Source organism: Desmodus rotundus, chromosome 6 (assembly GCF_022682495.2).
Source record: "Desmodus rotundus isolate HL8 chromosome 6, HLdesRot8A.1, whole genome shotgun sequence".
Lineage (NCBI taxonomy): Eukaryota > Metazoa > Chordata > Mammalia > Chiroptera > Phyllostomidae > Desmodus > Desmodus rotundus.
Window position 1 is genome coordinate 77,812,908 of NC_071392.1, and position 25,505 is coordinate 77,838,412.

Genomic DNA, 25,505 nt, shown 5'->3' on the forward strand with positions numbered 1-25,505 from the left:
AGAAGAGCAGAGAATTGAAACAAACATTAGATTCACACTCCTGTTTAAAGCCAAGATGTAACCTCTTTCCTCCTTTTCCCTATTAAGGGGCAAACTTAGTCTGGGTCTCTTTTTCTGGGTTATGAATCCAGAGCAGCCATTTCCAGCCATAGAAAGATCCCGTTGTCTGGGCGGGGTGGGGGGCTTATGTCCGCACCCCCTTCTTCTCTGTGTGTGTGTGTGTGTGTGTGTATTCGAAATCACAGCATTCTAAAGCAACCACGGCTGAGAACCACTGAGCCAGTGCTGGGAGTCACAGGAGCACCAAACGTTTGAACAACGGCAGACTTTTCCAGAGTGTTTTTATGCCAGTTGACTTTGGGGTCCTTGCTCACAAAATTACATTCTAAGAAAGGTAACAACACAGGCGAAGAGTATTTCTATTATGGTGACAGAGAGTTTTCAAGGATAAGAACAATTAGGAGGGAACAGAAACACAGTAGCTTAGCCATGCAGCCCAGCCCTCCCTCAGTGATGCCTGGACTGGGAGGACCGCTCCCTCCCTGGGTGCTCCCGCCCAGAGGCTGGGGCTGGGCCAGAAACTGTATATCCAACAGCCTCACAGGTGACACTGTTGCTGCTGGTCCAGTGACCACACTTTGGGAACCACTGCTCTGGCTAAGTTGATCATTTTTTCATCCTTCTTCCTCTCTTTCTTTCACTTAAAAAAATCTCAGTTCTGCTCTGCGCACAGAGGTCTGAGGGACAACTGAGGAGTCCATACACAGCACTCTTGTGTGCTTATGATGATTTCTCGGACACACACATACTCATCCCTCTGGAATTGTTCTAGAACTCACCCACCTGGAGTGACCTGGGATGCACCTTTGTCTGGAACCGAGCCTCTAGGATGGAGCCAGAGACCCCTGGTCCCTGCACAGAGCTTTGCATGTTTACGGCTTTCATAACATAGTCCCGTAAGAGGAGGGCTTGGGGAGAAGCTGGTGATCCCGCGGGTATTGACCTTGTGTTTTCTTCCTAAGGGAAGGCCTGCCTGTGTGGTCCATGCTCACAGCAGGCAGCACTCACTGCTCTGGCTTCTGGGACCTACCTCAGGCAGCTTCACTTGGCCTTCCAGGAAGGAGCATGTCTTGGGGTCATGGGTGCAGACGTGTCGGTATTTACACCAGTAGCAGCCGAAAGGGCTCTCCATGCAAGACAGGCACCTGGGCACAGGGGAGGATGAAGCACGGATCAGAGACCCCGGGTGAGCCCAAAGCAGAGGGCCTGAGACTCTGGGGCCTAGGAAAACATTTTTCAACAGTGAGAGAAACCACCCTCAAGCACCCAGGAAGAGCAAATCTCATCCAAAGCCACCCCTTTTCTCTTCAAGTCCTCGGCCAGCCCAGTCTCTCTGGCCTCCTCCCTTGCATTCGGGCAGTTGACAAATCTGGTCCCCAGGGGCTCATCAGCCACTATGCATTTCCATAGGATGGTACCCTCTTTGGCTGAATCGGGGAACAACGAGGCCTGGAGTAGCGGGGCTTGTCCAGAGAGCCCACGAGATTTAGGGCAAACAAGATCATTAAGTGTTAGTTCCAACTGATTCCAGGGTCTATGCTGACAAGCACCCACATGGACTGACCCTGGCAGAGGGCTCTGAGGCTGCCCTGTTGGTGGACTGGCAACCTCACCTCTACACTTCACCCCCAGAAACAAAGACAACTTTACAAAAGTTCCTCCCTGCTTATAAACCCAGCATGGTTCCTTCTTCCAAAGGGTAAACTCCAAATGCCTTGCCACGCAGGCCAAGCCCTTCCTGGTGTCCAGGTCCATGTCCCCACGGGTGTCTGGTCCTTGTACCTGCAGTACCATTTTCCCTTCCTCCACATGGCCATCTCCCCCTTTTCTGACCAATGGAGAGTGGGCCAGATGGACCTTATCTCCTCGCCAACCCCTTTGTTTATGTCTCTGGGACAGTACTGGCGTTGTTGTATTCTGCTTCTCTCGTTCACTGTCCTTCCCTCCACTAGTCCACTAGGCATGGCTCCTGGATGGCAGGATTGGTTACTAACTTGTGTGATTACCCATCTAATGGGTAACACATGGCCTCGCACATAGTACACACTTACAACCGTGTTAGGGGCGGAATGGAAACTTCACATGTGATTTTATCCACTACTCACTTTCTTACAGTGGTGAAAGGGGAGTGAGGGATTAGGCCACCAAGTGCTAGAGCCACAGGAAGTTCTGTGGCAAGAAGCAGAAAGAGAATTCCAGTGTTGAAATGCTTGGTTTTGGCTGGGAGGGCTGGCTGCCTCTTCCTTGGGGCCCCAAAGAGAGCCAAGCTCTGTACTCACAGTGCCTGTACCCAGATAGCTAAACCCTAAAATCCCTCCTGCCCAAAGTGTCTCTGGTTCTATGTTGTCCTAGATGGAGAGGAAAACAGAACAGCATATAGAAGCAAGCAGGGTTTTTGGAGATCAGGTCCTATGGTTTTCAAACTGTGCTGTACGGAACCCCGGGGAGCCAAGGGGCTTCTTCGGAGACTGTGTGAGGAGACAGGGATGTGGGGTTCTTAGACAGAGGGGTTCCGGGTCCCCACAGACCCTCAATCAGAGTAGTTCCTACTTCCATCTGTTAGGTTTATTGGGCTTCTGCACCTAATTCTGGTTGGAGAAAGGTATCTATGGTGAAAAAAAGGCTTGTCCATTGTTCACTCTGGTCCAATTCCATCATTTCAGAGAGGAAATGATAATATAGTAACAGCAAGAATGTGAGCGGTGCCCAAACAGCAGGTCAGACATGGCTCCAACTGCTCTCTGGCTGCTATCCTGATGGCCACGCAGGGCTGATGGACAGGGGCAGCAACCAGCCGTGTCCCAGCAAGCGACTGCTATGCTGGGATGGTGCTCTTGCTGTGTCAGCTGTTAAGTATTTTGGGTGATGTTCCCAGAAGAAGAACTAATACTTCCCCACTCACAGAGGACACTGGGGCACAGATGGTTAGTGTCCAGCTGGTCTGACTCCTGAGTGCGAGCCTCTGTTCTCCTACCTTCCCTTGGGAAGTGGAGGCTTTACTCAAACAGGGCCAGAGCCCGAGCCCCAGCCTGCTCATCTCCCACCCACCCCAGCCGGAGTCCTGACCCAGCCTGCAGGGCAGAGCTGAGCACTCAGGGGCTTGTCAGACACCCTGCCCTCCTTGGCCCCCTCCTCCCACTCCAGTGCTGGCTGCTCCGTTCTTCAGGTGAGTCCTGCTGCCTCTTCAACAGATGGTGGACAGTGCATCAGGTTGGACAGACTTATGTCGGAGAAGACATGTGGGCTAGGGATCTGGAGCTCCCCACCTCAGAGGGTCTCCCACTGCTCATTCTAGCCTCTGTCCATTAACCCTGAGGGTGCCAGAGGAGGGGCCCGTCTGCTTCTGGGTGAAGGAGCCTCCTCGCAGGGCCTCTAGATGGTACCTTCTTGCAAACAGTGGCGGGTTCTTCTCTCTCTGGATGAAACTTGACCCCAGGAATGGGGAGCTGAGTGAGGCTGGGGGCACTTACGAGTTGTGGACGCTGCAGTTGTAGAAGACAAAGTTGGTGCTGGCAAAGGTCATGCCTGTCTCCTTTGACTTGAGCTGCAACTGGACGACATGGTGGTCCCCTGTGGGGCAGAGCCGGCCATGAGGTCAGGGGAAGGGCAAAGCCCCGTGTCAGGGTCCCACCGAGAGTTATGCACCCTGGGAAAGGGAAGGTTGCTGGACCTACAGAGGGGGTGCTCTCAGCACTAACAGGTTCCCGACTCAGCCAGCCCAGTCCCTGGGCAACCCCGAGAACAGCTGCAGATGGCGGTTCTGGCCTCTTCCTCCTCCTGCACTGCACTCTGCCCCTCATTTGGTCATCAGGCCCTAAATTCACACACACACACACACACATACACACAGACAGGTATTTGACTGTGCGTTCATTCACCTGCACCTTGTCCATGCTGGACTCACAGAATTACAAGCACATTGATTAGCTACCAGGAGAAACAGGCTGCCTCTCACTAACGTTGCCACAAACTACACAAGAGGTTTTGTGCACGTGTGTGTGTGTGTGTGTGTTTGCAGATGCCCATATTCGCATCTCTGAAAGGAGAGACCCTGCCCTGATGCCCCTGCTCTAGTGGGCTCAGGGCTCCACTCGGGCAGGTGTCCCCAGAATCCTCAGCTGGTGCCAGGGAGGAGCGGGAACCCATGTTTAATTCACAGTCCTGACCCCAGGCCCCCACTTCCAGCCTCATTCTGTGCCTTCCCCAAGAGCCTCATTAATCAATCAGCTCGGAACAAATGTGACAAACCCAAATGGGAGGACCAACCTGGCATCCATCTGCCCATGCCGGGTCTGTCCCTCACCAGCATTGGGCCTCTGCCCACCCCCAGCCCTCCCAGTGCAGCTGGCCACGAACAGGCAGCTCTGGGAAGGCAGGTTAGGGTAGGGCGGGGGCGTAGTGGTCCAGGGTCAGAGACCCAGCAGAGCGGGCGGGGGTAAGGAGCCAGAGGACTCCTCCGTCCCACCTCCTCCTCCACTGCCCCTCCATGACAGCCCCCTCACATTCCAGTACAATCCTGGACTTGCCTGGCACACTCTGATGCTGTCCTGGCCTTGCCGTCTACCCACCCTCTGCAGCTGTTCCTCACCTAGCATGAGCCTGACTCTTGGATGCTCACTCGGTCTCAATAGTCAATCCCAAGGGCAGCAAAGGGCACCTCATCTCCTTCTTCCTGCAACATCCCCACCAACCCACACCCCTTCCTCTTACCCTCCCCTCCTGAAGGCTCCCTCAATCCCCCCACATCCGTCTTGAGTGTCTGTCCTGAGTTCTCCTCCTGGCAGGAGGACAGCCCTGCCACCCAGCTCTGCCTCTGGGGGCCTCTCACCGTTCTCTGTGATTATCTGGGGCACCTCCTTGGCCGCCGGGGAGTAGCACTGGATCTGATTGCCCACCACCAGCCCATCCATCTCTGACAGGTCCTCAAAGGCGCAGTTGACGCCAGCTGACAGCTCCGGGACGTTGTGTGTCTCCAGGACCAGCTGTGAGCAGTCCAGCAGAGGAAGAAAGGGGAGAAGGAAATGGGATAAAGGAGGAAGGGGAGAGAGCAAGAGAGACCAGAGAGAAAGAAAGAAAGAAAAAACACAAGACGATATTGATAGAGAGACGAACAGATGCAATTCATTACAAGAGCATCCAGGAGGGCGGTGGAATGTAGAGACAAGGACAACAGGAACCCCGTTACCTGTGGGTGGACTTGGCCCCAGGAAACAGAATGCTCTGGGGATTTGGGTGTAGTAAGAAAAGTGGGCAGGACTGATGTGCTGCTAATCAGGCTCCGTTTCCATTGTCCCAATTTTGGAAAAATGGCAGCACCAACCACCAGGTGCCCAGTGCGAGAACGTGGGAGCCATCTTAGCCCTGTGTCCCTCTGCACAGACATCTTTCCCATCCTACACACAAAGCTGCTGTTCCCCAAGCTCTCCCTCTCTGGGGTACCCTTTGGATCATTTTCGGTGTCACAGTTTGACCTATCTTTCTACCCATTAGGCATAGAGCCTCTCCCCCCATACTCCTGTGCATGACCCCCTCTTCCATTCCCAGGGACACCTTCTTTAGCTGTCCTGCTCTCCACCTGCTTTGCTGGGCAGGTTAGGCCCAGCCCCTGTGGCAGCTAGGGAGCATTGGGCTGCAACCCTTTTTGTGGGGAGAGGGTTCTTCCCTGGCCCCTGGCCTTCCTGCCCTTACCAGGACATTGTACTGAGAAACGGAGATGTTGCTGGGATGCACGGTCAGCCTGACACACTGCTTCATCTCAGAGGCAAACCTGTGCGGCTCTCTGGACCGCTTGCAGCGCTCCTTCCGGGTGCACCTGGTAGGAGAGACCAACGAGGGACTGAGAAGAAGGTGACTGGTCCAGGGTTGGGTTGACACAGACGTTACTCATCGCCAGTGGCTCCCAGGACATGTCCAAACTCAACATGCCCAGAACTGACCTTTTGGCTCCTTTCTCCAGCCTGGTCCTCCCCCATCATGCCCGAATTTAAAAAAGATGGAATTCCCATGACAGCTTGCCAAATGCAGAAACTTGAGAGTCATTCTGAAGTCTTCTCACCTCCTGCTCATTCGCACAGAGTCCTAAAGTCCTGTCTATTCCACCTCCCCACTTATCCTTGGCCCTTGTCATTCCTGCCACTCCTTAGGCAGACTGAGGCTTGTTCTTTCCACATATACAAAATACTCTTTCAGACTTCCTTGTCCTTGTGCACATCAGTTCGTCTGTCCGGGTAGCCCTCTCCCCAGTGTTCCCCTGACCAGCATCTGTCCGCCCTTCCAGATATGGTTCCACTATTATATGCCTACAATCCCCCGCCCCTCCTCACACCAGGCCAAGGTAAAAGCACCTGGAGTTTCCTACAGTCTAGAACTTCTTAGATTATGTGACAATTATTGGGCTGAGTGTAGCCCAAGTGTGAGCCGCTCAAAAGGAGAAACCATGCTGGACTTCTTTTGGAATCCCCTTGTAATCCTCATGTCCAGCTGACAGAAGATAAATGCAGGTGGAAGGGAGGGAGAGGAGGAAGGATCAAAGGAGCAGAGTGCACTAGTTCAAAGTCCACTCTGGAGCCAGACCGCCTTGAATTGAAATCCCAGCCCCATGGCATAGGGTAACTGCTGCAGAAGGTTTTCTGATTGCTTAGTGTCCTGTACTCTTCAAAGTGCACCGAGTCGCACAAGTGGACCACATTCAGGGTGACCTGGGATCTTACACTCTCAACTGATGGGAGCTTGTGAACGATGCACATAAAAACCATGGCCCTCACCCCAGTGCATGCATCCCACGTGGGGAAGGTGCTGGAAGCTCTCCGCTGGGGCCAGGGCCATCCCTGCCTTGCCGTGGGACTTCCCTGCAGGGAGGTATCCCAGTGTCAGGGCATAGCATTTGATCCAAGTCAGACAAGCCTTGAGAACACAGGGCTTCGCCGAGTGGCTAGGATGTGGAACATCTGGACTAGAGATTCTGCTATGGGACGAGGGAAAGCAGGGACAAGGTGAGATAAGGCAGAACTGCAGGGTCATCATCACTCTTGGGTGCCTGGCCTCCTTGGGTGAAAGAGAGTAGACCCCACAGAGGAAGCAGGATGTCAGGAGCTGTTGCAGGGCGGGAGGGAGCACTGGGCAAGGAGTTTAGTAAGAAAGGAAATATCCAGAGACGTGGAAGCCATGTGGGCAAGGGGATCCTGAGGAGAGAACATCTGCCTCGATGGGCAGACGGGTGAGGTGTGAGATAGGGAAGAGAGGCACCCGGACACCTGAGCTGCTCTTGGGGGGACTCTCAGACCCACAGGAAAGTGGTGGGGGCCTCGTCTCCAGCCTTGGGGGAAGAAGACACCTTGGGCCTCCATGGGAAGAAAGGCCTAACAGTGGGGAATCTGAGAGGTGAATTTAGCAAACAAAGGAGAAATCACTGAATGGGGTGGACTAGAGAAAGAAAGGGGGAGATTCAGGGACAAAAAGATGGCCTTAGAATAGATTGGATGTGCACTGAGGGAGTGAAAAACAATTCTGAATAATGGAGTCATGGCTGGAAGTCACTGAGTGCTTGTTAGGCACTGTGATAAGGGGCGTACCCTGTATGTCTGTCATGCCCTTCACAATGCTGCGGTGCAGGTGCCGCTTTAAACCCCTGTGTAGATCCGGAATGGCCGCCAGGTAACCAGAGGTCCCACGTGTGAGCACAGATGAACCCTCGAGCCTGTGGTCTCAACCACCGAGCTCGACCTCCCTGAAGATTCCAGCCTCAGAATTGAGGGACAGACCCCTTGCCGCACACAAAACCCACCTTCCCTGCCATCGTGGTGTTCCTTCATGTGCTTTGGGCAATAAAAAGTCTCCCTTCGATCTTCTCTAGGCTAATTGCTATTTTGCCTGCCACGAAGCAGCAGCAGCTGAATGTGATAGTGACTTTCGGATTCTCCAGTACCTTCTAGGACTCCCATCCCCCAGAGGGAGAGGTCAGACATGAGCGTGGTTGTCTCCAGGGTGCTCCCCGGCTGCTCTAGCAGACCCATGGCAACAAGGGCATCTGCCTAAAAGTCCCGGAAGTTAATTTACCAGGCTAGCTTCTCTGGGAGGACTTCATTACCTCTAGCCATTAAGCTAATGTTATGGACTTTTCCAGGGTGTCTGCACTGACATCGCTATTAATAGTGTTATTACTCCCATTAACGGCAGACTAGGAGAGCTGGCACAGGCTTAAATTATTCACTGATTTCCCAACTTTGAAGTTTCTCTTTCCAAAAGCAATCAGTAGGTCTGGAAAAATGTCTTTAGCTAAATTATGAAGAGAGAAAAATGAAGTGGCTTTTAGGCCAAACAACACCTGGACTTAACCAAATAGTGATTCATATCTCTCTTCTGGGAGGTACAAAGAAACCTGGTTGAGGGATCTTAAGATAAGTTCTACCTGCATGGTTTGCTGCTCCCCAAGTTCATGTCGCTGCACCCTGCCATGCTTCTGAGAGCCCCAAACTAACTACTCATCAGCTCCTCCAGGTTTAGGTCTCACCACCTAACTGTGTGATCTTGAGCCAATAACCTAATCTCTTGGTGCCTCAGTTTTCTCATCTGTAAAATGGGGACAAAATAGTATCTACCTAATAGGGTTATTATGAGGATTAAAAGATTAGGCTAGTAAAGAATTTAGAACAGGGCATAGCTCATACATAATAAGCCCTCAGTAAATGTTAGTTATTGTTATTATTCCATCTCTTCTTATCCTTCCTCATCCAACCCTGCCAAACTGCAGCTGATGCAGAAGCACCAATCTCCTCCCAGACTGGCCCATGGGGTGAATCAAAGACAAAAGAACAGGGGATGGCTACAGCAATTTCCCTCTTAATAAGGGAGTAACGGCCCTAGAGGTCAGGAGGGAGAAAAGGAAGAAGAGGGGTCTGGGCTGTAGCTCTGCCTTCTTACTAGCTGTCACAGGGTATTGAGAACTCAGCTTTTAGTGGAAAGTCAAGTTGAAGGTCAGTGCTGGGGATGCTTTGACATTTCTACCATCCCTCAATGCCCATGAGGGTAGAGGCTGCAAATGTCCGGGCACAGACAATTGACCTTAGATGTGGTAGGAAAATGGAGGGGGAAGAATGAATTTTTTCTAAATTCCTGTGGGGTCTGTCAGCATAATGGCTTCTGCTCTTCTAGGGCTGTGTTTTCTCATTGGCCCAGGCAAGAGCTAGGAAATGTGTAGGGGGTTCATTCACGACTCTCCAGGGACTTCCTAAAGCATTCCCTTCAGTTCCGCTGGGGGAGCCTGATTCAACCATTTTCCAGGCATGACTCAAAAAACATCCCAGGGTGTGAAAAGTGCATGCTATATATGACTTTGAGTTTTCAGACATTCATCTCTGCCACCACGGTTGCCACGCCACCCCAAGCAAAGACCCACAGGTGGCCAGCACAAAGCCCAGGAAGACACCCCGGGCCCCTAGAAATGGAGTCTGGCCCTGCTAATCTTCTCTTACGTCCCTTCCTCAATCCACTTTCTCTGTAATTCATCCTTCCAGTCTCAGTTCAGAGGTGCCACAAGCCTTTGGGGACAATGACCCTGGTGCCTTGGAGGGGTTATTATTCAAGTCAGTGGTTCCAATGAGATTATCCTCTCTAATGAAGCAGCTACCTCTACCCTCCCCTAAGCCTGAACTTTCACTGATGGAGAATTCCCAGCCAAGTGGAAAATTAGAAGGGAGAGGAAAGGAGAAAGGAAAAGGGTGAGGGAGAGGGGAAGAGGTAGTGATTAAGGTCTCTAGAAAATAATTCCTAAACACAGGGATAGAAATATTAAGTCCCAATGCTGCTGGCCAGGCAGCTAAATTTCAGTTTGAAGAAGGGGCTATGTGTGAGTCTGGCCTGGGCCAGCCTCCAAACTGGGGGATCGCCACTGGTCCCTGCCCCCAGGCCTGTGATATGGGTCCACCAGTCTGAATTACCAGAACTTGCTCCTGGCTTCTCCCCATAGATAACCCCTAAACCTTGACATTTCACTTTGGTCGTGGCCTGTGCTGAACATGAACCATCAGGGAGTCCATGGTTAGAACACGAGGAGCCTGGAACACGTGGGGTGAGAGTGGAGCTTCCCAAATGAGGTTTACAGAAAATTAAGAGGACTCGGAATATTTACTCAAGTTGGAGAGCCTGGGGGCTGTTTGGTCATTGCCTCTACATCTGGGAGCCCTGACAAGGAAAGAGACCAGGTTTCCTAATGTCACTGTCCTCGGCCTTTTCAAGAACTCCCACAGAAACGGGAAGGTGCATCTGCATGCTCACAAGAAGGCGGACTAGATGGTACAGGGAACCTCTCTAGGCTGGTGTGTGTGTAGGAGGTTCCTTACACGATGGGTGTGGACTGGGGAGTCCTTTCAATGTCGCAATTCTAGGATCCCATGACTGACATCATGGTCTCAACCTAAGTATTTAATTTGTTCTTGGATAAACCCCAAAACTCGAAGACCACAATGAGACTATGATTTTTCCTGTATCATCAGCTGGTGGCCACTGACCTCACCACCATTTGACCTTTAGTGTCTTCTCTAAAGATCCCAAGACACTGAGCAGCAGATGTTGGGTTCTCTGTGCTTCTTGGGCCTCACTCAGTGGGTGCGGCCACCAAAGCAGGAGGAGGAGGACACCGGACTTAATGGGAACGAGCAGGTGCAGGAGTTCAGTGGAGGCCCAAGAAGAACCATTCTGGGCTTATGTAGCAAGCAGGTGGTCCTGTCCCTCCACCAGGGTGGGCTCTGCCCTGGCCCCAGGTTGAATGGAGACTTGCCTTGGCTTCCTTTTGGCTCCTCCCCAAATGAATGATATCTTGAACACAACCTTAGGTGGTAGTAACAGGAACCCGGAGAGGTTCCTTCTTTCTGAGAAGAGGAATGCCAGTTGGCAGAGGGAAGATGGAGTGAGGCTGTCTGTCGGTCTCTTCTTTTTGTCAGCAGGTAGTGTTGTTTGGACCTATTATTTCTACTAAGGTTGAGGTGAAGTTCAGAGAGAAGAGCAGGAGTGTAGGGATAGAGAGGAACCAAGGAGAAGAGGAGGAAGAGAAAGAAGAGGAGGAGAAAGCAAAGGCCGATCCATTCTCTTCATAGTCCAGTTGGTAATAAGAATGCTGTCTGTTACTTGAGACACATCCAACAATCGTTCTGATTCTGGTCAACTTCCACAAGGCACTTCATCCAACAGGCTGGAGCTTTCATGTCTGGGAAGGTCACCAGGTCCTCAGGCTTGGTGCAGAGGAGCACGCTGCTCTGTGCGAGGCGGGCCACCCACCCGGTACAGTGCAGGGTGGCGTGACTGGGCCGAGTGCGTGAGTGCTGCTGCATGGCTGTGCGTGTCTGCACTTCAAGCGTTGAGGTAGCCCAGCCCCTCAGGCTGTCCCCAGGGAGCCAAGTCATTAGACTGTGAGGGACACGGACATGCATGGATGGCAGGGCTTTCCTAATTTCTGTGAGAAGACGGATCATTGACATACCACCCATCGGCCAGGAAAGCTTGTGTTATATGTATGTGGGGAGCAGGGGGAGCGGGCAGTGGTTCAGAGAAGAAAAGAAAGTTTCCTTAACCCATACTGTGTATCTACTGAGCCACAGAGAAAAATTCCAATATATTAGTATCTACTCTTTTCTCTGGATCAGAGGCTGAGAACTTTTTGGTGAAGAGTCCAGGGAGGCCGCAGCATAGACTGCAGAGTTTGCTGGGCAGAACTGGATCCCAACAACACCTCATGCTTGTGTGGACATTCTGCAAACAGCCTTAGGAGAGATCGCTGACTTAGCAGGTTAGGGTTAAGTAGGCCTTGGATACCAGGCTCTGGGATATGCTAAGAAGCAGCTAGACAGGCTGTGCATTTTAGAATCAGTTTGTACTTCAACTGGGGGACACTCAGCCATGGTTGTGGGACAAATGTTCTCTGTGCACTTTCCCAGGTGGCTGACAGGCAGCCACACCCACGGCCACTGAAGACGGCCTAAATGGCACAGCTGGTTGGAGCTGTCCAAGGCAGAAGACTTCATAGCCGTGGGTTTGTCCCAGCCACCCAGCCACATCCCTCTGGTCTGGGGAGGAGAGTAAGGAGAAGGGGCCATGGAGGAGGCCCTGGGCTCCAACCTGCAGCCTGTGCTTCACAGTCACTGAAACAGGGCTACCTCTAGGCACCGTGATGAGCCTACATGCACAGCCTCCGACTTAATTTTCATACTGTGGCTCTGTCATTGACATTTTATTGCTGAGGAAACTGAACCCAGGCTGAGTTTGTCCACAGACAGGTTCTTAGTTTTGCCCATCCTTCTGCTCTGGGTACTTCCCCTCCCCTCTCCTCCCCTCCTCTCCCCTTCCTTTTTCTCTCCTTGTCTCTATCTTGGCAGAAACTATATAAAGAATAAAAGGGAAGAGTCCTGAACAGTGACCTGTGCCAACCCATCCAGGGAGGGCATCCTTCCAACAGAGGAACACTGCCAAGAGGAGGGGTCACCAGGGGCCAAGGGAGAGACTTTATAAAAGCCGATCTTATCTTGCCCCTGTTGAAGTCTTAGGTTACACGAGCCTCCCGGCAGTGACGCTGAGGGCCCTTCTTCAGAAAGGTAATGTCTGGGCCAATCGATGCGGCTGGGTCTGCCGGGGGATCCCGTTACCTGCTCAGCCTCAGATAGGCTTCTTGGCCTGGGCCTGGGAGGCGAAGATAAAAGGGTCCTGGGGACCTGCCAAGCCTGGAGTTGGAGGCAAGGTTCCAGGCCTAGGACAGGTGAAAGCAGGCTGGGCTGTAGGCTTTCCTTTACCTTCCCCCAAGACAGAACAGGTAGGCTCAGGCCCAAGGTGAATGCCCCGGGAATAAAGGCTTAAGATGCATGGAGAGGTCTGCGTTACAGGCACAGCTCGTGGGCAAATGTATGCCCAGACTGTTGAAGCTATGGCATCGCTGCCGTCAGACACCAGCAAGCCTAAGGGACTGGAGTGAAGGCTGCAGGTGGCCCTCCGCACTACTGGGGCTGGCAGGCCAGCTCTTTGCAACAACTGGGGCTGAGTAACAGGAGGGAGGATTTCAGTTACATGAGCATTTCTTAAGCCTGTTTAGTCTGTAACCCACCTGTGCCCTTGCTGGTACAAACAGCCCTTTCAGCCACATGAACCACCTGTGAGGAGGGGCCCCGCCCTTGGCCTGTGCATGCTCTAGCGCTCTCCTCCTGTTCCTCTCTCTCTGTCTCTGTCTCTGTCCCCCTCCCAAACACACCCCTTCAGTCCTTCCCTTCCCAAAGAGTTCCCACCCTCCTCACCCTACAACCATGCAAGTGGGTGAAAGTGACAGATACTGTGACACCCGAAGGACCCTGCTCCCTGATGCTCTTTGCCCTGGTTCCCCTGACTGCAGCGCTCAGCACAGGGTCTTGCCCTGGACTCAGGCCTATCAAATATGCTGATTATAGTACAGGCTGCACCCCTCTGCCCCATCCTTGGACCAGAGGCCTTGTTCCCAAGGCCCAGGGCAGAGGTGGCCTAACATCCTCCCCTTGGATCCTCTGAGCCCAGCACAGGGCCCAGCACAAAGTGGGTAGGGGTGGTGAGAAACCTAGGAGCAGGCTTGTGGTATGGGCACAGCCCTCCCAGGCACACACACAAAACCCTTGCCCTTACACCATGCTCCCTTCCCAGCAAACTGAGGTGTCTAGGGTGAGTGTCTGCAGGCTCTCGGGGGTCCTCCCTGGCCTTCGGCACCTATTCCACCTGCCGCAGCCTTCTCCCTTCCCTCCCGCGTGCCCTCAGGCACCTCTCCCACCCAGGACTGTCCAGTTGGCCTCTATTTAAAATAAGAGAGGGTGTAGCAGGAGAGGCAATGTCTGGCTTTGACCTGAACTTCAGAACTAGGGAAGAAAGGCCCACTGGGAAGAAGGGGAAGGAGTACAGACTTCAGGGTGAAGGAAATGTATATCCTGATGGTGTTTGGTTACCTGGGTGTTTCCACCTGTCAAATAACTTTTCAAATTATACACTTAGGATCTGTGTGCACCACACTCTGTAAATGCAAACATTATATCCTGATTACAAGCACCTTAGAAGATCCAGGGGCCTACTCTCCTTCATCTGGCCAGGGGGGCCCGGGGCCTCCCCTTGATCACTAACTCTGGTAGGGAGGCAGGACAGATGCGCTGAGTGTCACGGCGGACAGGCAGCCTTGTCCTAGGAGTGCTCGTGAGCTGAACCTCCCGGGGGAGCTGGGCTTTACCAGACACATTAGCACAGCCCCCAGCACCAGAGTCTTCCCATGACCAGGAGGCCCGAGTTTGTCGGAGAGGACCTTCACCCACAGGAGCCCCTGGGAACTTTATGACACCCTGTGTCACCTAACTTTACCCCCACTCCACCTCTGTGGGACTGTGTGGTGCTTCCTCTTTCTCAAGAAAACTGCAGAGTGTCTGACACACACAGTTACAGTCGATCCTTGTTATTTGTGGATTCCATACTTGTGAACTTGCCTGCCGACTAGAGGTTTTCCTAATCCCCAAATCAATGCTGCAGCTTCTTCAAGGTCACTCCCAGACGTGAGCGGAGAGGAGAAAACTTGGAGTGGCCACAAGCAGACGTCCCCAGCAGAGGCCCAACCAGGCCACACCACCGTGCCCTCTTGTTTTAGCTCTCGGGATAAGTGTGTCCTTTTTGGGGTCTACTTGCTGCCACATTTCTCACATTCGTTTTTCTGTTTCTTGGTGGTTCTGCTGTTTAAAACGGCCCCTAGGAATCCTGCCCAGGGTCCCTCAGTGCAAGAAGGCTGTGACGTGTCTTATGGAGAAAATACTTGGGTTAGATATGCTTCCTTCAGGCACAGATTGTAGTGCTGTTGGCTGTGAGTTCAAGGTTAATGAATCAATATATATTAAATAAGGGGTCTTTCAACAGAAGCACACATAACACATGGTTATATATTGATGGGGTGACAAAAATATTGTGACCAGAGGCTCATAGGAACCTAGCTCTGTATTTTCCCTAGGAACAGTGGTTCAGTATTCACGAACTTGGCATTCAAAGTGACTTCATAAAGCAGCACAGATAACGAGAATCGACTATTCTTGTCCAAAGTCTCACAGAATGTTTGCAAAAAGTGGGAACTACCTTGCACTGATTTCCACGGTAGTCATCCTTCCAGAGTCCTGCTCCCACTGTGGCATTCTGGGCAAGGGGGGCCACCCCCCACCCCCAGCAGTGCTGAGTAACAGGCATAGAGAAAACACTGGCACAGCCCCTGCTTTCTGAGTGCCTGGGCTTCACAAGGGAGGCCCTGAAATTACACGTACGGAGAAGACGTGCAGACTCCACAATGAGACATGACGCCAGGTTAACGGAGGGGAGAGGAATGCAGCAGGAGCATCTGCCACTCAGAGGAAGGCAGTCTGAGGCGGGATGCCCTTGGGGAGGGAAGCATGCAAGTCATGTAGACTGCGCAATCAATGGGGGTCAACCAAAGTCCTAAGAGGCAGGGCCCCCTGAGCATTCAGTCCTTCCCCAGCTGTGCTGAGACCCCTGCTCCATGCCCCCCTTACATTTTACACACTGCTCAGTTCCCAGTGCCCTTCACCCACATGATCTCAGGTGATTCTCCAAAGACTCATGAAGTGGGCAGGTCAGACATCACTGTCTCACAGATGAGGAGCTGGATGCTGCCCCAGGTTGCTTGCATGGCTGGGGGGAGTGGACTTTGGACTTGGTGGCAGAGGCCTGAAGTTCATGTCCATGGCTGTTTTCTTGGCCACTCTGAGAACAGATATGCTGGCCTCCCAGTGCAGCCCGATGGCCTCCTTCATGAGCTGTCCAGACTTCATCTTGGCCCCAGTCCACCCAACTTTTGCCACTTGACAGGAGGCATGTATTATGTTCCTAAAGGGGAAATAGGCTGGGCAGAAATAATTTCTGGTACCTCCTCCACTCATTCCTGTTTAAACTCAGCTCTGGCGAGGGGAGGATGGGAGATGGGCAGCCTCTTTGTGCCTTCTCAGAACCTGGGAGCCCCTGCTCCTCACAGGGGCTCAGTGCTGGGTGGGCCTGTCCAGCCACAGCGGGCAGGGTCAAAGCTGGCACGGACACCTGCCTTTGGGCCCACAGGCATACAGTGTCAGAGCGGAGCCAGCTCTTCTGATTGTCCTTGAAAGAGGCCAGGTGTGGGAGCCCAAGCCAGGAGCAGCCGAGTCATCCTTGGCCAAGCAGAAAGCCAGCTGGCCTAAGGTCCCCAAGGAAGCAACAGGTCCGGAGCATGGACCCTTCCTGAGAGGTCCCACTGTGTGAGACAAGGAAAATGACTTCCTTTCTGCCTTACTAAGTAAGTATCATCCAAGAACTCTCCTGGATTGATGAGGGCTGATGGGAATTCTGAATGCAATCTCTTCCATCCTCTGTCATACCGGCCACTCTTAGGCTCCACCACTCTCTGTTGGGATATACAGCTTTGTGTACGCTCCCACGCCCAGTTTCTGATGATCTCTGAGTGACGTGTTATGTCAGTGCGCATGAGTGGGTCTCGATTTTTTCCCACCATCCAATTCATGAGGGATTTCAGACCTTCTCTTAAAGAACTCAAGGACTCCTTGTGCCTGAGATTGTTGCCCAGAGATGAGTGTGTGCCTTGCCCTTAGAGAGGATGTATTAGAATTTAAGAGGCTGTTTCTAACTTTCAGAAGCACCCCTGGGTGGGGGTGGGACAAGATCCTGCACCAATATTCCTATAGTTAAAAATCACTAGGAAGTATGACCAGTGAAATAGGACAACTACAGTCCTTTCCCTTAATTTATAACACTTTATTCTCCATTTTGTCTAATTCACAGGCATCAAATTTCAAGTGTTGACTAGAAGCCTGGGGTTCCAGCAGCAAGAGCTTGACTGGAACCCGATTCCATCAGAGTGGGTCCAACTATTGCTCATTTCTGCAGTCAGTGATGCCAAGGGCCTTTGGATCCTCTAAGAAGGCCCTCAACTCCCTGCACACGTCTAGATCGGTTGTCCATACCCTGCAGCCTACTCAGTGCATTTGCCAGGTTACCGTTTGCCTCCACTGCACACCACTGCCTTCCTCCCACTTTTCGAGAATGAAAGGGAGCCAGCACAAAAGTGCACATAGGCAGAGGGCCCAGCACTTGGGACAGAGCTCGTCTGGCCCCGTGTCCCCAGGCCCAGGGTGCTGTGACAGCCAGATGAGTGTTATGACAGCAGTGGGCGGGTTCTCGAGGGCTACCCACTTGAACTGCACCGGAAGAGTCTCAAGTACCAGAAGATTCTGGGGGGATGTTGGAGAGTCGGTTAAGTGGATGCTGAATCACTAAATGGACAGTACAGGTCACGGACATGATTGAGTGGCCCATGGGAGCCTTGAGAAAAAAAGTCTAATGCCTTTTCCCTGATGTTTAGCCCCGTAATGTCAGTCCATACTCAAGTGACAGTTGGAATGTCCAGAATCTCCCTCCGGCCCTCCAGAGTGTAATTATCCAGTGTGATCCCACATCCTGGCCCATCATCATTCCCACACTGCCACTCCTATCTATCTTCTAGGGATTTGGCAATGTAAAGTGAACTCAGAACAAAAGAAGGAATATAAAATTTGCAAATGATACAAGGAAGGAAGAGTAAGCAAAGATAGGGGAGAAGAGAGATCAAAAGGAAGGAGTGAAGATAGAGAAGATGAGGAGGAGGAAGGGCATTACCGGGAGGGGAGCGGCGGGAGGAAGCTTCGGGCGGTACTCACGTGTTGTGGAGCACACACCAGCCGCAGTGCGGGTCCCCCGAGCCAAGGCACTCGCTGCAGTTCCGGTACTGCCCGCAGGACTCCACAGGGACTCTGGTGAGCTGGGACAGGACAACAAGCGAGAGAGTGGTCAAGATTTTGCAGAACACTCAGTAGTTCACCAGAACACTCAGTAGTTCACAAGAGATTGCACTCTAGCAGGTGTATCCCCTAACACAGTGTAGGAGCAGGAAGGGATCGAGAACCCCAGAACCGAAAGGGACCTTGAGTGATTGTATTTGAGCAGGTGGCCACATAAGCACCCAAGGGAGACAACTACCTGTTGTTTTCGTAGAAATCTCTGGGAATGGACTCCACAGAAGTCGTACTAAAATGTTATAAAAGGTACTTATATAGTCTATGTTTACATTTCCTTACCACCAAACCCTCAAAATTTCTCTACGAACATCCAACTCAACACATGTCTGTTTCTTATCAAGGTAATAAGCTCAAGTGTTTACTCGTTCTCCATTCCTGTTTCCCTTCTGCCAGAAAGTGTTTTGCCTCCTTCTCAGTCTTTCTCCTTCATAATGTTTGTGGTTCCAGAGGGCCTTTAACCCAAGACCAAGCCTTCACTTTGTCTTTCTCTGTGCCTTTAACAAGGTGTAGTAAACTCGCTCTGCAGCCATTACCTGCCTATTCTTTCTCATACTGTTGGCCAACTGGCTCTGAAAGCTTTGCACTCTGGTACTTTCAAAGAGCAGCTGTTATTTCTCCTACCCACACCCTTTTTATGATTAGAGGTTTCCTGTCCAAGCCCAAGACTTGACATTCACTTTCACCAGCCACTTGTTAACGTATTAATAAAATGTCCCATGTGACACTGCTGCTCAGCCCAGGTGCTACCATTTCCAACATGTTCCCGAGAATCTGCTTCATTCCTTTGTCTTCCAAGGAAGCTTTGCTTGATGTCTTTGACATGACTTCTTGGGACCTGATACATCGCAAGTAGTTAATACCGACCTGCAGGATCAAATGGAATTTTAATGTTTTTCTATATAGCCTTGGCCTTTCATCTCCATTTTGCCGTTTCTTCTTTACAAAATTTTTGTATTTATTTATTTTTATAAATCATCTTTTTCCATTTGGGACACATTTTTATCTGCAGGGAGGATTTCTTACCCAACCTTTCAGCTTGAGTTAAGGGAATCTTTTGTGGTCATCTTTTTTAGTTTCTCGCCATCAAATGGCAGGTATTGGGAAGTGAAGCCACACTGGTTCGAGGGAAGCATGGAGCTTCCTAAGCAAATGCGGAGGCTGGGTTTTCCCTGTTGCTCCGGGCGCTCGGGAGCAGGTGGGGGGATGGGGAGAGGCAAACTGGCACCAGAGCCTGCTCAATTAGTCTCGGAACTCCCTTTTTGAACTAATTAATAATTAATTCTAATCCCACATGATCCCCTTTTCCTTTCTACCTTCATTTTCCAGTTCCCTTTATATATCTTTTTGTTGTTGTTTTTCTCAAGTACACATTGAGTATTCTTAATGGCCACACTACATTTTCACTTCTTCCAAGGTACCTTTTAGCTTCCTCTTCCCATTCTTATAGCTTTCTTCGCCCTTGGCCTCAGGGGCCCTTTCCCCGCATTCTCGGATGTCTTTTTGTACATTTAGAATTTTATCTTTTCCTTTATTACCACTTATGTAATCAGCAAGAGCCATGCTTCAGCTCTACCTACATACAACCTTCCCGTCTTTGTAATTAATCCTGACAATCGGTTTCTTACAAATTATCCCACTGACTCTACACAGAGCCAGGAACTTGCCCTCTTCCTGTGGCTCCCTTAGTTTCTTTCCATACCTCCCAAATGGGTGTACACGTGCTGGTCCTATAAGCCTATAAATAACGGTTCCCAGCCCAAAGTACCTGGACCCGTAGAAATTCATGAGTGCTAATGAGGTCCACAAGCTGTTTTCAATGTTTCCAAAAGCCTAATGGAAATTGAATTGTTGCTGTTTTCTGTCTCTACGCATACCCAGTGATGAATGTCCCATATTAAGAATGGGAAATATATTATTACTTAATAAATGCAGTTTGTTTAGTAGGCAGAAATCTTTCAAAACATGATGCCTGGAGGGGAAAAAAGTAATAAAAGGGGCCATAGATGGTGAAAGTTGGTAACTTAAGTACATAATAATGTTTTCATGTGTTCCAGCTGTTTGTCTGGCATTACATATTTTGCACGGTCTTAAAGAGAAAATCATGACTTGTTCAATCAAAAGCATTTTCTTGGTCTAAACGTAATTAGTATCCTCCCCAGTTTCTCCCACGAACATGCTCCGTAATTTGTCTGGCATTGATGTGGCCTGGGTTTCTGGGGTGTGCAGCATAAAGAGCCAGCTGCTTGGCCAATCTGACATTCTCAAAGACTTTGCATTCAGATTTCCAAAAATACCTTGCAATTGGTGTTTAATACCTGAAAGCCCTTTCTCTCTTGATGTCAGACAAGAGCCATTTGCGTCGGGCTGGAAAGAGTGTAAAAGCCCACAGAGCTGGGTTCAAGTTCTACCTCACCATTGCCTGGCAGTGAGACCCTACTGTGTCTCAAACTCAATTTTTCTCATCTGTAAACATGGTGATAAAAATGCTGCCCCACCAATTCAGAGTTTTTCAAAGCACAGATGACCTAATAGGTATGAAGCTTCGTACATGATCAAGCACATTACAAGTGATTTTTATTGTTCTCTTTGTCATTAATACCCATTGTTGATTACACTGTCACTTTATCTCTCTCCCACATCACAGGGGACTGCTGTGACAGTCTTCCTCAGCCTCACGAATGCAGTCAGGAACTCGACAGGCCTCAAAAAAGTTTTCTTCCTTTATATCTTGAACATATCATTTCCTCCTTGAACTGTGGCATCTGCCCCTAAATTGTTCATTGCTTCATCTTTGGGATGAAACCCTGGGGTCATCCCAGCTTCCTAGACAGATTCGGTGCTTTTATCAGCTGCTATAAGAGTTATGCATCTTCCTTTACTTTCCATGGAGGTGCACCCCTGTGGGACAGGAACATAAATCCCGAGCAGTTTTTGTGAGACTTAACTTTTACTTTCAGGATCTATTTATTTATTTTTGTAGTCATTTTTAAAAAATTACTCTGCTCAACTTTATCTAGGTTTTCTCCACTCTTTTTAAAGCATGGATGCTAAAAGCTGGGGGAGCCAACAGGGTTCTGACAGACCAAGTGGAAAGGGTACCATAAATGGAGAGCAGGTGCCACCCCCTCACCTTCCCAGGACTTTCCTGAAGGAGGCCAGGCCAAGGGAATGGCCAAGGGAATCAGCACAGCAAGCTGTGCAGATGCTACGCCTGGCCTGGCCTTCCCTTGGCCTGGCCTTCCCTTGGCCTGGCCTCCACAGTCGCGTGGTCAGGCAGCATTCTCCAGCATGGCCCAGCTTTCCCAGCCTGATCCCAACCTACTTCATTGCATTGTCTCACTCCCCACCCCACGGGTAATTCTGGAAAGTATCAGAAAATTTCCTGACACTTTCAATCTCATTTGAAAACCAGATTTAGTCCACCATTTATCTTGGTGCAATTCTCTTCCCAAATAGCTCTGGTTACCTTCCACACATTGCTGGTAAGTTTCACAGGGGGCCAGGTGGCTCCTGAGTCACCTTGGCTCTACGTTTCTCCCTCCCTCCTTAGATCTCCAGCCATTCTGGACACCAGACAAAGCGCTCTCTTCCATCCCCCGCCGTTGGCTCCTCTCCTGACCCCGGAACACAAACCACTCCAGATGCAGAGACACACGATTAATTAAAACCACCCCACGCTGATTCAAGTCTTAAGCTACCATGCCAGGCATGCTAATTAACTGAGTGAGGGAATTCGGACCACAGGAAGAGGTGAAAAAAGAAAGTCATGGAGGGGGGCTTCTGCCTGGAGAACAAATCAGGTGGCCACGTGACCTGCAGTACCTTAGTGATGGATGGCCTCAGAGACCACAAACGACTGAGGTCTGTCCCCTGGCCAGTGGACTCCAGGAAAGGTGCTGGCTAATGTGGCTGCAATCACTCCTTCGCTGCTTTTAAGACAGGAGCCTCAGCACTTGTCAGAACCTCTGTGTGCGTCTACACAGTGCTGGGGGAGAAGGGGACTCACTGGGTGGAGGGATTAGGGTGGGGCCTGCACATAGTCTTCTTAACACATTCTACCAGCTTTGTGCAAACACCTATTGAGTAGTGTGGCACACCCTCAAAAAATGAAACATAGAGTCACCATGGGGTCTAGCAATTTCACTTCTGTGCACTCATCCAAAAGAATTGGAAGCAAGGACTTGAACAGACACTTGTACCACTGTGTTCACAACATCATCACTCACAACAGCCAGAAGGTAGAAGCAACTCAACGTCTGCTGACAGAAGAATAGATACACACCACGTGGTACATACATACGATGGCATATTACTCACCCTTAAAAAGGAAGGGAATTCTAACACATGGTGCAGTACCACACAGATGCACCTTGAGGACATTACGCTAAGTGAAATAAGCCAGCCACAAGAATACAAATATTGTGTGATTCCACTTATAGGAGGAGGCATCTAGTGTAGTCGAATTCATGAAGACAGAGTAGAATGGTGCTTGCCAGGGCTGGGGGAAGGGAATGGGGAGTTAGTGTCCAGTTGGGGAAGAAGGAAATGACTCCGGAGGTGGATGGTGGTGATGGCTGCCGTGCAGTGTGAAGGTACTTAAGAGCCTATTGGGCAGAGGTGAGAACACCTATTCTCTGCTCAGCTTCCAGGGTCAAGGGGGAGAAGCTTTCTGTTGGTAGATGACTAAATCCATGTTTATGAAATATGATGAGACCCTTGAGTGAAAAAGATGGACATCGTTACTGTTTTCAGTTTAATCTCAAATGGACAAAAGGGGTTGGGATGAATGTCTCTTATCGTGTATTGCTTACAACTGGATCTGTCGTGCTCACACTCTGAATCTCCACGTCCTCATTGGGAAAAATAATGTCACAGCTTTGTTCTACCCGGGACCCTTCCTCACCTCCCACCCTTTCCAAGAGGCACAGGGAGGAGGGGCCTAGAATTCAAATAATCCCCGTGAGTCAGATGGCCCCTGAGTTTAGCGAGTTCTTGTGTTCCTGCTAATCCTCTGCATTGTCATCTCTCATTCCCAGGTACAATTACGAAACACCTGCCTGCCCATCCCCATCCCCATCCCCACCTCTCTATCACACTCCATTACCATTCTGGGAATCACAATGGTTTGCCTTATCCTTTTGCCACCAAGGTAAACTTCCTTAATATAGCGTGGTTTTGTCTGGTTTTGAACTATTGTAAACAGAATCATCACCTCTATTCCCTCACCTGTCCAGCTCCATGAACAAGGTCAGGAATTTAAAAACAATGGCCTGGGATAGGAGGACAAGGAGTAATTGGGAATATAGCAAAGGTTCCACACAGGATTTCAACCCATGGCTTTGGCCTTTATATGCTTCTGCACTCTGATCAGCAGAGCCCTTTGCCTCGAGGGCCTGGGGCCTGGATGTGCTCAGGGCAGCTGGAGGAATTTCCCCAGTTCCCTTGAGCCCTGGGCCCCACTGGCCAGCCCCTGCCTGGTTTCCCTGGTATTTTGAAAGATGCTTTCCCCTGGCAATAGGGTTCCCCTTTGCCTGTTGCCATTAACATTGCCAAGGGAGCCTGCTGCTCTGCTGATTACATTCAAGAACGTTCCATAGACAGAACGTACAGTTTCTGTGTGTACCTCTAATTTGTTTAAGCATATGACATTCTGGTCAAAATGTGAGTTATTACTTCATCTCTCTTCTTATAATTGGATGCTAATACTACAGTAGCAACACTGAGCCTGATGGTGGGAGTTAATTTAAATGTCCAAAAACCTTCTTAAGTACCCAATTTCCTTCAAAATTGTCAAAAAAGAAAAAAAAGAGGCCAGACTGCCCATTAAGAAACTCCAAGAAGCTGCTGGGGAGCTGTCAAGCTGTGCAGATGCTGTGCCTGGTGCCCACCGTCCCTCACTGCTGTCCTATCTCCTGTCTCCAAGCAAAGGAAGTAGAGTTGGAAAAGTCAGTCCTTTTCTAGAAAATGAACTCAGCAATGCACATGGCTCTCAGTGTCATGGTCTTGGGGAGCCCCCCAAAGCCTCTCCAGGGGTCTTTCTTTCCTTCGATGGCCTCCGGTCACCATCCCAGGCTTCATTTGCTGACTCAGGGCCACTTGTCTCCCCATGGGTCTAACATGACACATGACTTTGCAGAGCCCCTGTCTCTAAGCCCCTTACTGCCCAGACTTGAACTTGTGGTAGGTGAGCAGTGGCTCAGAAAGCTGTGCTTATTTCAAGTGACTCCCCATGCCTGGAACACAATCACTCACCTCTTCTTTTTCTACATGGAAGTGGCAGGTATTGTTGACTGTGCAGACGGGCAAGACAGGCAGAAGCCAGAAGCCTGGTCACAGGTTATGGCAGACGGTGTCACGAGTCCCAACTCTTCTACCACCCCTATTGGGCCTCATGGTGAATTGAGAGGTGGTGTGTACTTCCCAGCCCTGGACCTGGACCTTGGGCTTGGTCTCAGGTCTTGATTTAGTCAATAGGAAGGCAGCAAGTACAAGGTTAAGGCTTGAGATGTGCTTATGTGGTTGGCCTTGCCCTCCTGTGCTTCTGTCATTGCCACAGAAAGAACAACCCCATGTAGCTGCTTCCTCTTCAGCCTGGGCCCCAGACGAACCCACATGGGGCAGACCTGAGCCTGACCCACGGGGAGGAGATAAGCCCAGCTGGCAGGGCACCTTGAAGCAGGACTGCCCAGCAAGCTTAGCCTGAATTGGCGGACATGCAATGATTCTCAGGCCCATGAATATGAAAATTCGTGCTTTTTATTTTTTGCTACTGAGTTTAGGGGTGGATTGTTACACAGCTTTATTGTAACAATAGCTAACCGATACAGGTGCGAGGCAGAAAGTCACACCAGGGTGCAAAGGCCTGGGGAAAGTAGAGGGAAGAGGCTAAATGGAAGAGGGCTAGGGCTGCACTGTAGTAATTTCTTCTGAGCCTGAGTATCACAGGTTATATGCACCTGGTTCCATGGCAGGGAGATTATTGAAAACTGGATCAAACATGACAAATGACTCTGCCCAGTATCTCTCAGGCTGAGCAAGATTTCTTAATTCCGTGACGATACATCTGCAGATGTCAGGGAGGCTCAGCCCCCGAGAGAAGCACCGGAAAAAGACTCTGGAAAGGGAATACAGCTCTCCAGATGTGCAGAGCTGCCTGGAAGCACAGCTGCTCGTAGACCCTCTGCACTGACGCCCTGGCTGGGAAATATTTTTATCTACTTGGCAGGAATAAAAGCTCCTCCAGAATGGTTTGCCTTGAACTTTGCAATTCCTCCTGCCTGTCCCTGGCCATGGGCTAATCCAGCAGGGGCTTCACTTGGGAACAGACTGGTGCATAGGGCACAGCAGCCTGGCTCGCACCATTGTCCACACCTGCCTCAAGGTCATCGATACTCAGAACAGCAAGGACGGTAGCCCCAGAGCACAAGGCTTGGGGAGCTGATGCCCTGAGCTCTAATGCGTTCTGGGTGTCTGGGTGACCATGAACACATCCTTTCCCCTTGGTATGTCTCCATCGAATTGTTTTCAGGGAAGGGACCCAGGCCTCCTCTGCCTTGGAGAACTGGTCACAGAATACTACTATACTAG

General features: G+C 50.7%; 1 protein-coding gene and 1 long non-coding RNA gene across 4 annotated transcripts in view; one reads left to right on the forward strand and one right to left on the reverse strand.

Moving 5' to 3' along the window:
* The window catches only part of PLXNA4 (plexin A4), a 401,976-nt gene that overhangs the window by 77,805 nt on the left and 298,666 nt on the right, over positions 1-25,505 (reverse strand). For 2 of the 3 annotated variants that reach the window (XM_053926493.2, XM_024555117.4), the window contains exons 5-9: positions 17,781-17,881; positions 5,749-5,872; positions 4,889-5,042; positions 3,531-3,630; positions 1,091-1,205 (exon numbers count right to left, since the gene is read on the reverse strand). In XM_053926493.2, the coding sequence (XP_053782468.1) occupies positions 1,091-1,205; positions 3,531-3,630; positions 4,889-5,042; positions 5,749-5,872; positions 17,781-17,881 (594 nt within the window). Of the gene's footprint in view, positions 1-1,090; positions 1,206-3,530; positions 3,631-4,888; positions 5,043-5,748; positions 5,873-17,780; positions 17,882-20,726; positions 20,817-25,505 lie in introns of those variants that run through there. The other variant, XM_071221702.1, reaches the window with a different exon arrangement.
* On the forward strand, positions 3,017-17,767 carry LOC128781191 (uncharacterized). Its single transcript, XR_008427094.1, has 3 exons — positions 3,017-3,226; positions 16,150-16,363; positions 16,867-17,767. It is a non-coding gene; the product is annotated as an uncharacterized lncRNA (long non-coding RNA).